Source organism: Callorhinus ursinus, unplaced genomic scaffold (assembly GCF_003265705.2).
Source record: "Callorhinus ursinus isolate GAN/ISIS: 27379988/994484 unplaced genomic scaffold, GSC_fseal_2.0 scaffold92, whole genome shotgun sequence".
Taxonomy (NCBI): Eukaryota; Metazoa; Chordata; class Mammalia; order Carnivora; family Otariidae; genus Callorhinus; species Callorhinus ursinus.
In genome coordinates, this window is record NW_027397154.1 from 1,698,939 (window position 1) to 1,710,636 (window position 11,698).

Below are 11,698 nucleotides of genomic sequence, written 5' to 3' on the forward strand. Positions count from 1 at the left end.
CCCCCCCCCCTCCTCCCCCCCCATCTCTCACACACACTGTACAGAGGACAAGCATCTGGACTTGAGCACGGTACCCACCACTTTCTGGAGGTCGCTGATGTCTGACCCCATCTTCACAAGGTTGCTTCTTAATGGAAATGACTAAGTGAGGCTTCATTATTGGTGACTTCCCTAATTACATCCTGATGATGGATTTTCTAAAAGAAAAATAAAGTTGAGAGTATTCACTGCTGTCTATTCAAGTCGGACTTAGTGGTTAAGAACCCAGTGCCCTCCAGAGAAATAGCCACAAGGGAGTCTTGGCATCTTTAAATCCAGGCCACCCTCCTGTCTCCATGCAGAAATTTATCTTAATCGTATAAAATAGATGGTTCCTTAGTTAAAACACTTTGGCTTCCAATTAGAAGCCCCCTGCAATCAAGCAGCTGGGCTGTAAGCCATGGTGGGGGCCAGGGACCCTCTCCCAGACCCTGGAAATCCAGGATGGTGCACGACTGATCGTTTGATGGGATCCCCAGAGCAGCATGATGAGTGGGGGACCCCTCCTCAGTGCCTCTGCCCCCTGGCTTGTAGGGGCGATTAAAGTGGAACTCTGCTCTGCTGGCCCTGGAGGAGGTGAGGGAGAACAGAGCCTGGGGAGGCACCTCCAAGTGAGGCCCCATTTTTTTTTTGAAGATTTTACTGATTTATTTGACAGAGACACACAGCCAGAGAGGGAACACAAGCAGGGGGAGTGGGAGAGGGTGAAGCTGGCTCCCCACCAAGCAGGGAGCCCGATGCAGGGCTCGATCCCAGGACCCTGGGACCATGACCTGAGCCGAAGGCAGACACTTAACCACCTGAGCCACCCAGGCGCCCCCCTGAGGGCCCATTTTTAACACTATTGTAAGTCCCTCTGTTTGGGCTTGGAACGCCCCACGAAGGAGAGGGATGGCACTCGGTCTGGTTGAGGGGAATGGAGTCAGGGTTAGGGTTAACCTAACCTAACACCTCTTCCCTCCAGAACAGCTCCTTATAAGCCATGTGTTACTTTTGGAGGCTTGATTAAATCCACGACAGCTATGGACCAGGCTTCCAACATCCCATACAGATCCCTTGAAAATTGGGCACAGTCTTCTGCAAAATGCAGATGCCAGGAAAACACAGCCATCCCCGAACAAGAGAGGAAGATGAGGTCAGAGAAGGAAAGTTCAGAGACACGGTCCTGTTCAGTTTGTTGTGCTGGAAGTGGGTGGTTCACCAAATGTACTGGGCAATGGGAGACTATTCCAGAGGGAATGCTGTGAGGAGCTAGGGGAAGGCACTGCCCCCTTCAGCCAAAGCCTTACACCAGCCAGCCCTTGCTGACCGTCCTGCCACACACACTCCTCCCGACCGCAGTGCGGACTGTGTACCTTGAAAAACATCTATCTCTGTTTCTAACCTATTCTATTAGACTGATGAGCCAAAAACATTGTTGATGGAGCCCTCGAGCCCTGGGACCTCCCAGTGCTAAGCCAGGCTTGTGGCAACTGCAGTTACAGTTTGGCATCTAGAGGGCCAGACTGTTCCTCTCTTCCCATGAGGGAGGGCGGGGCGGTTCAGGCCAGTGTGCAGGACAGAGCAGGGCAGGGTGAAGGCAGGGGCAGGGGCAGGGCGAGGGCAGGGGCGAGGTAGGGGCAGAGCAGGGCGAGGCAGGGGCACGGGGAGGCGGGGGCAGGATGAGGTCAGGGGCAGGGTGAAGGCAGGGGCGAGGTAGGGGCAGAGCAGGGGCAGGGGCAGGGCAAGGCAGGGGTAGAGCAGGGTGAGGCAGGGGCGAGGCAGGGCAGGACTGACTTCTGCCCCTGCAGAGGGGAGAGTGGGGGTCGGGCCTGGGCGTCCCTGAGCTCGCGGGCAGGCGGGAAAGCCCGCCCTCGGGGACTCAGGATCCGTCAGTTCCGGACAGTCAGGCTAGCGCCCCGCGGGCCTACAGAGGGGGTTCTGTGGGACCCCTGTGCGCCCGCAGAGTGAGAACATCGCTGGGGGAAGTACTGAGGGCTGCTGCAGGCTCCCTGGAGCCCTGGCCTGGGGCGGGAGCCCGTGTCCCCACGGTGTCTGCAGGGTCTCGGGGACGGATGGAGAAAGGGCTCGGTCCTCGTGCTGAGTCACAGCCGGACCTCTGCCTACAAAGACCCAAGTGCCAAACAGGCCCCATCCCCGAGCTCGCACACTCATGCCAAACCGTTCCCCCGGGGTGCGGTGTGGGGTGCGGTGTGGGGTGCGGTGTGGGGTGCGGTGTGGGGTGCGGTGTGGGGTGCGTGGCAGGAGCGCTACCACCCTGACTCCGGTATCAGCATGGCCTTTTCTCCTCCCGGCCCCTTGGTCTGGAGCGGGGGGGGGGGGGGCTTGCATAAACAGGAGGGAGACGGGGCCTAGTGTCCAGACCATCCACCCGCACAGCCTTGCCAATGACCGAGTGATTATCTGCTGTTTTAAATCCCCCAGAGCCTCAGCCCCACCCCCCACCCCTGCTCCATTAACAACTGGCTGGTCTTCAGAAGACTCAGTGGTCTCCCTTCTCCCAGAGGGAGGTCAGCTCCGGGCAGGATCCTCTGTGGGGGCAGCATTAAGGGCCCGACCGGCCAGACCCCCCGGGCACCCGTCGGCTCCTGGACCCCCGCAGTGGGCCAGGCAGGGGAGCTGTCCTCTGCCTGCAGCCTGCCTTGTAATCCCGGGCTTTCTCCCCCCGCCTCTGTCCCCCACAGGGTGCGGGCTGCACTGCCCTCGTGGTGGCCGTGGTGGCCCGGAAGCTGGAGCTCACCAAGGCGGAGAAGCACGTCCACAACTTCATGATGGATACGCAGCTCACCAAACGGGTAAACACCACTGTCCACGTCTTAACGGGGGGCTCCAGTCCAGTGTGGAGGCCGGTCACAAGGAGTCAGTTGAGTGCTGTAGGTCAGGGCCACACCTCTCAATGGGGGTCGGGGGGCCGGGAGCCCAGACACCTGCGAGCGGCCTCCACACAGGGGGCGCGACGGCTCAGCATTCCGGGCTCCCGTCTTCTACTAAATCACTGCGCTCGTTTCAGACGACCAAAAAATTTTCCTGACAGTTGAATGGAGCATTCGGTGGTGTGACCCACCCCCTCCCCTAACGGCACTGAACCGGTCACCCAGCGTGAGGCAGCGTTTCTGGTTAGGTCAGACAACGTTAGGAAGGGCAGTAGAGTCTTGGGTTGTTTGTGGTTTTTTTTTAAGTTTTATTTATTTTAAGTCATCTCTTCACCAAACATGGGGCTCGAACTCACGACCCCGAGATCAAGAGTCTCACGCTCCTCTGACTGAGCCGGCTGGGCGCCCCAGGGAGGCCAGTAAGAGTCTTAAAAACGATATTGTATCTAAATCCAATTCTTTTTAAAAAATCATTAAAGACGATCATCACAGCAGAGCCCCCATTTCTAAATGGTGTTCATCAAAGTGTCATCATCCAGTACCCCTTGGGGGCTTCCGGGCAGTGCTTCTCACTCGTGGTCGAGGAGGAAGCATGCAGGCTGGGGAGATGGGTCAGCTGCTGGAAGTCTGCCACCCGCTCAACGGTCAGAGAAGAGACAGAAGCCGGCCCTTCCAGGACAACAGCCAGATGAGCAGGCAGAACCGTTCCTTAACACCGCTTTTACGGAGAATTCTCTAGAGCTGCAGGCCGAACAGAGGTCAGCAAGACGATTTCTTGCAAGACTCCTCTTTCTGAGACAAGCCTCAGACCCTGTGCTGGGGTCGGGGCCTCTGTGGCCCGTCTTCCTGGTTCAGGACTGCAGGGGGTTGGGGGCCCTCGAGCAACCAGGTGCTTGTTTGGGGTTTTGAACGGGAGAGAAGATATTCTGTGAGGACGCTGCAGCCCTGGAAAACAGCGTTAGCAGCAGACTTGGAGGCAGGGAGGAGAAGGGAGGCGGGGAGGCCAGCGCCGGTGCCCAGGCTTCTGCGCTTCTCAGCAGCATTATTATGGGGTTTGATGGTCTGGTCTTTGAGTCCCTGTGTTGGCGTCTTTACAGAGGCTCCCCAGATGTGCAAAGGGGCGGGTCCCGCAAACATCCTCCCTGGGTGGCAGGCAGGCGGGTGCACGGGGCTGGTTGTGGCCTCGCTGTCTGAGGTACAACAGAGAGCATGGCGCAGCATCAAGATGGCGGAACAGAGGGCTGTGCCCGCGGCTTTCTGAGTGGCATCCCCCCGGAAGCCTGTGGCCCAGCGGTTCCCCGCAGCCCCAGCGTGCGCACACGAGCGCGGCTCCGCACTGAGCAAATTACCGACGTGACCGGCGCCGCCGTGCGCAGACGCACTGGCACCCGGCCTCCTGGTGCAGGGGTGACCAGGGGTGATGCAGGGGTGAGGGCGGGCAGTCCTGCCTCCAGGACCTTCCGGCAGCTGCTTCCCTAGAGCAGAGACCTGAACAGTCCGCATAAGTCCGGTCTGTTTCATGAAGTCCCCAGAACACTTTGTACTGCATGCCATTCCCGCGCTTTCTCCATTTTCTGCCCCGTAAATCAGTGGAGGAAAACAAAGCCAAGCAGAGCCAGCCCCCTCGCCTGACGGGAAAATGAACAGTTTGTCTGCCCTCCGACTGTGGACGGAGCTGACACTGTGGTCGCTGCTCCCGTCCTCTAAAATAATTCTATAAATCCTCAAGGCCACTTACTTTTTGGAAAAGTGGGACCGAAAATCAAATCAACGAATATCTGTGGCTCATCCATGAGCGCCAGGTACCTTTTTAAACGGAATACATCTCACTTTTCTGAGAACACTTAAATCCATCAAAATGTCTCTTTAATGTCTCCCAGATGAGCAAACAGCGTGAAGGGGCGGCTCTTGCAGAGGGAGGATTCTCAAAGCTGGTGGGCCTGGCGGGCCTGGGGCTTCCAGAGGTTCTTCTCCAAAACCTCGGGTGGAAGGAAGGTGCGTGTGAGCCTCAGCTCCCCCTGCCAGGCTGTGAGGGAGCCCAGCCCTTCTCCCTGGGGTGCCGGGGCCCCATCCCTGTCCCCTCCACGCCCGGAGCCCAGCGAGGGTGCGCACCTTCTCTCCGAGACCTCAGTGAAGCACCAGAGAAAGACCCCACCTCGGAGAGCCGACTGCAGCATAATCAGAAACCTCTCAAGAGCGGACCGTCGTGCATTCCACAGATAAAAGCAGTCTATTATGACAAATGCAAGCAAACTTAATTCTCCAAAAACCTAAGCAGAGAGAGAGAGAGAAGAATTGTAATTTATTGGTCCTAAAAATACACAGAGCGTTCTAGTTTATGGGTCCTGCTGGGCTTGCTGTACCGGTTCCGGCCCCGCATCGCCGGTGAGAGTCACTTGGGTTTTGTGTATTTACCGTGTGAGCGGGAGGGGGCAGGGCCGGCGGGTGGCACGGGGGAGGAGCTCAGTTCCTGGTTCCCCTGAACCCATGGCCTTCCTGTCACTTGTGTAACTGGTCAGCTCTGGCAGCAATGACCCCCTGCACTTCGTGCAGTCAGGCCTTCCCAGTGACCTCACAGGGTCAGTGCCATTGCTCTTCCAGAACTGTCATTTCTGGCTACCGTCTGGGCTGGTAAATAATATATATGTAAACGCCACACGGAGAGACGAGAAAAAAGACACTAGCTCCCCGTCTTTCCCCCACGCAATGCTGCATGTCCCCGTCTCTGCATTTTATGGAACTAACCACACCCATCGTCAGGTCGCCCGCTGGACATCACGCTCTGCTCTGGGGACACCAAGATGGGCACCAGGTGGCTCCCACCCTCAGAGAGCACCCCCTCTTCTAACCAGCAGGAGGGCTGCCCACGGGCACGCGGCTTACGTTTGCCACGTCGACGCTCCACGCCGGACCTCGGGCAGCACCAGCCGTGTACCACGGGCTGAGGGTTGTGTGTCCTTCCCTTGCCACGAGGGGTTCTTGCCCCACGTACTTTATCTAAGTACATTTCCCCTGAGGCCAGTGAGTAAGACCAAAACCAAACCCCTGTCTTCCCTACGTTTGTTCCTTCTCCTGACTTCGCTGGTCTCCGGGCCTGGGAACTTACAGCATCTGGGACTCTTCTCTGCCCTGGAGCCCGAGGCCTGAGCTGTTCCCCAGCCTGCTTTGACCTCGCCAAGGCTGTTCCCACATGCCGGCTTCCCCAGGCCCTCTGCTCACCACACGTAGAGCTGCCACAGGTGCTCGCCACTGCCCCCTCCCTGAGCTTCCCTGACCCTGGTCTTCCTGCTCTCCTTCCCTGTGGGTCCCCTGGGGCTCCAAGACTTAGCTATGAACACGTCACCACCCTGCTCAAAACCCTTAGTAACCCCCTGAACCTACTAATCAGTGCTAAGGAAACTGTAAAAGTTTTATCATAATCCTGCTGAAAAAACTTTTTCTTCCAGCAGGCTAATTCAAGGATTTACTCATCACAGGTCTTAATCTCTTAAAAACTTGTCAAGTAATAGGTGGATCAGTTATCAAATACTAATCCTCCCCCAGAAGGGGCCTGTAAATTACCTGGGTCACAGAGCTCTGTCCCAGAGAGGTTGGGGATGTGTTTTCTTTAATAAGAATCCTACAAACACTGAGCTTCTGAGCGGGAAGGAGTCCTAGGGACGAGACTCTCAGGTCCAGAGATGGGTGATCGAGGGCGCCCAGCCACCGGCAGCTAGCTGGATGCTAACTAGGGCAGCAGCACGTTCTCAGGCCTGCACACAGCCTCCAGCCACAACCCTGTGGGTTTTCCAGAGCAGTCAGTTCCTTGGAACTTGGCCCGGTGGTTAGGGTCCCAGGCCTGCCGGTGAGAAAAGCCAGTCCGGAGCACACCGGCTGAGCATCACATCGACGGCAACGTACAGCTGAGCACCATCCATCACCATGTTGCGCGGGGCCAGGAGCTCCAAACTCCAACGTCCAACCACAGAAACCCTCCCCTCCTCACTCCCTGCCCCAAGCTCCTGCCAGCCACAGAGTGGAGGCCCATTCCAAGCCTTGGGGCCGACTTCCCGGTGCGAGCAGAGAAGCCCGAGAAGGGGCACGGGACAGGCCTGGACGGGCTGGAGAGAGGGTGGGAGCGGAAAGAGGAAAGGAAGCCAGCGGGAAGTCTGTGGGGGTCAGGGTGAGGCCCTCCTCCCCAGTCCTCTCCCTAACGGACTCCTTCAGTCAAGTGTCTGAAGAAGGGCTGACCTGCAGGTTCTCGGATGTGATGCTCGCCAGCGCTCTGTTCAGCTGAATCCGACCCAGGGGCTCCTTGAACTGACTTCTGTCACCCCCGCTTGCCAGGCGTGTTCCGCATTCTCTCCCATCCCCTCTCCAGCCTCGCCCCGGGGAGCTTTCTGGAAGCTACCGGGCATGCCAGTGATTTCTTCCCTGGGGGGTCGCGGGGGGGGGCTCCCTGAGGCTTCTGGAGGCGCCCATCCCAGGCTGCCCCGTGTCCCCCTGCAGCAGGGAGGGGTGGCCAGGGCAAGGCGCGGGCATGGGCAATCGGGTCAAGAACCAAGGAACAGACAAGCGTGTTCTGTGATGTTTTCTCTGGTGGGGGCTGGAGGAAGCTCACAACCAGTGGGGAGGGCACTGTGGAGCTGCCATGAGTTGAAGAGCCGGTGGCAGGCTCTGTGCCCGGCGGGTCCCCGTGCAATCGCTGCCGCGTGCGGCCTCTTCCCCCGAAGCTCCGGGTCCCCGACACTTACTACTGACACTAGAGGCCGCCTACGGTCTGGCAAGACTATGAGCCCTTCAGCGCGGGGTGCTCCTGGCCTGTTCATTACGGTATACAGTATTCTCACAACGGGGTCTGCGTGGTCGGTGCTCCTTGCTGTTTGAAGGAATGGGAACGTCACCTGAGTCTCACGGAGGTTCAGCAGCAGGGCAGAAGAGGGGGTTCCAGCCCCTTGTGGGGCTTCTCTGGGGGCCGATGAAGCAGTGGGCACAACCTGGCACACAGTGAGAGCTCAGGGTCAGCTGCCGTGACTCCTCCTCGCGCCACCTCCCTGCACGGGGCCCGGGCAGGTCTGGAGGTCACTGAGCCCACGCTCTGGCCCCGTCAGAGGGGACGCACACACGTTTTGGGTCGAGAGCGTGTGGACACAGCAAGGAATCAGCTTGTGTGCTTACATGTTTGGGGAACAGAAGAGCCAGCCTTCCGCGTGCAGGCAGGACCCCTCCGACGGTGGCCCCCCTCACTCAGCCCAGCGCGGCCCCTGATCCTTCCCAGGAGCAGCTTTTGGCCCTGGTACCCCTACCCGCCAAGAGAGCTCAGAGGGTACCCGAGCCCCCCTCCGGAGCTCAGCGGATCCCAGGAGGGGCACACGACCTCAGCCGCTCCCTCCTCAGTGACGTTCGAAGTCATCAGCCATATGACGGAGTCGGAGGCCCTGCTTGTGGCGTTTACTGTCAGCGTCAGAGGGCACAGTGCCCTTAAAAGCCTGTTTCTTCTTCTCTTGCAGTAATTGATCTACTTAGCTTTGTGCCAGACTGTTTGCTGTCAATTCATTTCAGAGTCAGCACCGAGGCTGGCATTTAACATCGCTGTCCCGAATACACAGGGGCCTCCTGTTGCAACCCATAAAGATGCTGTGGTGGCCCGTGTCCGCTCCCCGGGCCGGCCGTGACTTCCCAGACTCGCACTTGGGCTGAAGTGAGCTGTGGGGCCTGGGCTCCCCACTCTGTTATGTGGCTGAGTGAGGGCCCTGATGAGTAAAAGAAAAAATGCTAATGTTTTTCCAAGTCCTTGATCCTAGGAAATAGGAAATGGTGCTGTTTGTGTAGAGATGAGGTCCAGTCAGGTCGTTCCGCTCGTCTTGGACGGGGCCGCTGTGTGGACTTCGCTGCCGCTAGCCGTGTGACTCTGTGCTCACGCCCCATCTCTGAAGCCATGTGCTCCTATTTTAAATTGGGGTTCGGGCTGATAATAACTAATACCTGTGTGTGTAGAGTTTATGGAACACTTCAATCCATGTTGGCTCAGTTTACCATTCATAGCTTCCTGGTGTTGCTATGTGTCTCGGTTTCTTCCTCTTGTAAAATGGGGACATCTTAGTCCCTGCTTAGTGGGTTTGGGGGAGGAGTAACTGAGATGCACGTGAAGTGCTCAGACCTGCGCCTCCTTGGGCCTCCCGACCACCTGAGGGTAAGGATTTATTTCTCCCACCCAATAGATAATGAAGCATTTATTCCTAAACTGCTCACTAACTGGAAGAATAGGGTTGAGCCTGCAGGCTTCCCCATTTCAGCTGCTTGCTCCCCACCAACACTGAGACACATGTCGAAGGCCATCTGCCCCGGCGTTCCGCGGCTCTCCAGCCTTCCAGGGAGGACTCATGTGGAGCGGAGCCTCTGCTGGTCGTCCTAACCGCCGAGGGAGGGTTTTTCTCCCGTTTTTCTGTGAGGCCTTCCTTGGAAGCTAAGCACTCAGGAAAACTGAAGAATTCACCCATCAGGAGAAGCCGGCAGTGGTACGCACTCTGCAGAGAGAGCCGGGGTGGTGGGGGGATGTCCCAAGCGCCCCCTCCCTCGTCCGGGAGGCTCCTGTCCACTCCGGGGCCCAACAGACCCCGCCTCTCTGCTCACCTGGACACTCACCATCTCCAGTGTCCGCTCACCACCACCTGCTTCCTTTCAGGCCAGGAAGCACCAGAAGTGGGCAATTAAGTTGTCAAAAACCATTTTCACCATGGATTTTTACTGAACAAAAGAGCAGTGTTTATGTCACTTAGACATTTCTGAGAAGACTTTGCTGTTCTTTTAAAAACATCACTTCAGCGCCAATGAAAAATATAATCCAGCCTTGGTAATAGATTTTTAAAACATACACACACAAAAGTTATCAGCCTGCAAAACTGCTTCCCAGGCCTTCCCACATTTCTCAGCCTTTTAACAATGTCCCATCTGCGACGTCAGTCTGAAAAAGCCGGTTTCTTTAAAATCTTTTCTGGCTGGTGACTCGGTTTCTTCCCGGCTGTCTGACAGACGTCCAGGCCCCGGGCCCATGGGCCTGGGCCAATTTGCATGGCTCACAGAAAGGCGAACAAGTCATCAAAAAGCTGTTTAGCTTGTGCTTAATAAGAAATGTTTCCTCTCGCTCTTGTTCCTAATTGCCGAAGATGTCTGTGTTTGGATGAAAACTTTGTCCCCTGCCATCTGGATGCCATCGATGCGTCAGGCTCAGTGGACGGCCGGTGGTGCCAGTGGTCTCCATGCGGGTGGATGCCGACAGCACGTGCCCAAGCGCACGGTGGCCGCGCCCATGGAGCTGCCAGGCTTGGCGAGGTCGCGCCGTTGGCTTCACACCTACATATCTTCACTGATTTTCAGACACTGCTTTGAAATGGTGTCAGCTTTAAGCTAATTACATTTACGTGTAAAATTACAATGTAAATGTTTTTGGCCGTTTGAAAAAGGACATTTGGGCTGGCGGAGGCCTCTGGCTCCGTTTGTGGGAAAGATATTTCCTCTAAGCAGCCTTTTAAAATCTCCAGCTGATAGGAAATCTGTTCAGTCTCCGAATCCAGGAAAGGTGCCCTGTGCAGTAAGAGGAAATCTCAGGTGGAGCGTGGAGCCCTGCTCGTCCACAGGGCGCCCCGGCCCCCGGGTCTGGGGGATGCGGTCCAGGGGCAGTCTGAAATAATTAAGAAAGAAACAGCTCCAGCCCGTCCGCTGTGTCCAAGACGGGAGTCCTAGGGGAGGAATTGTAATCCTCCTTTCTAAGAGTTCATGAATCAGTGAAGAAACAACACATCTCGGCAGAACCATGTCCTTATAAGGTAGACTGTGTCAGCCCACACGAAAAACAGAGTATGTGAAACTAGGAAAACGAACCTGGTAGCCACTTGCCTTATTTGTCTTTCCCCAGATCAAGAATGCTGCCGCCAACGTCCTCCGGGAAACGTGGCTGATCTACAAACACACGAAGCTGCTGAAGAAGATCGACCACGCCAAAGTCAGGAAGCACCAGCGGAAGTTCCTCCAGGCCATCCACCAGTGAGTACACAGGGTGCCCGCCGGCCTGTGCTTCTGTCGGTCCCTTCCTGACCTGGAAACACGGAAGAAAGCCGTGTGGGGCACCCAACAAGCACCGGGGTGCGTGAGCGGGCCCAGATCGGTTTGCTTCCCTATTTATGGCACCCGCAGCCGGTGGGCCCCAGGCAGGTTGCTAAGGCAGGGAGAAGGGTAAGAGCCTGCGGGACACCCCAGTCCCCGTGACACACACACACCCCCACGTGGCACTTGGGAGCAGAGCCGACTGTGGTCAGCACTCTCCAGAAGAGAGGCACTTGAAAGTAGGGCGGAGAAGTGGGGAGGAAGGAGATCTGGGGAGGAGGGCATTCAAGCGGCACCGAGCAGAGAGAAGGCCTGACAGTAGCGCGCGAGGAGGGGGAAGTCACAGCGTGCAGATGAGATTTGTTTTCCTGGGGACCCGGGCAGCCTGTGATCGAGGGCCCGTGATCGAGGCCCCCGTGATCGAGGCCCCGTGATTGAGGTCCTGTGATCGAGGCCCCCGTGATTGAGGTCCTGTGATCGAGGCCCCCGTGATCGAGGCCCCGTGATCAAGGCCCCCGTGATTGAGGTCCTGTGATCGAGGCCCCCGTGATCGAGGTCCTGTGATCGAGGGCCCATGATCGAGGCCCCGTGATCAAGGCCCCCGTGATCGAGGTCCTGTGATCGAGTCCTCCATGATCGAGGCCCCGTGATTGAGGTCCCCGTGATCAAGGTCTCCATGATCGAGGCCCCGTGATCAAGGCCCC

The 11,698-nt window shown here is 57.4% G+C and overlaps 1 protein-coding gene across 1 annotated transcript in view; it reads left to right on the forward strand.

The window, feature by feature from the left end:
* KCNN3 (potassium calcium-activated channel subfamily N member 3) overlaps nt 1–11,698 on the forward strand; it is a 128,397-nt gene that overhangs the window by 108,552 nt on the left and 8,147 nt on the right. Inside the window, exons 5-6 of the mRNA XM_025858881.2 lie at nt 2,724–2,834; nt 10,807–10,934. Of these exons, the coding sequence (XP_025714666.1) occupies nt 2,724–2,834; nt 10,807–10,934 (239 nt within the window). The remainder of the gene's footprint in view (nt 1–2,723; nt 2,835–10,806; nt 10,935–11,698) is intronic.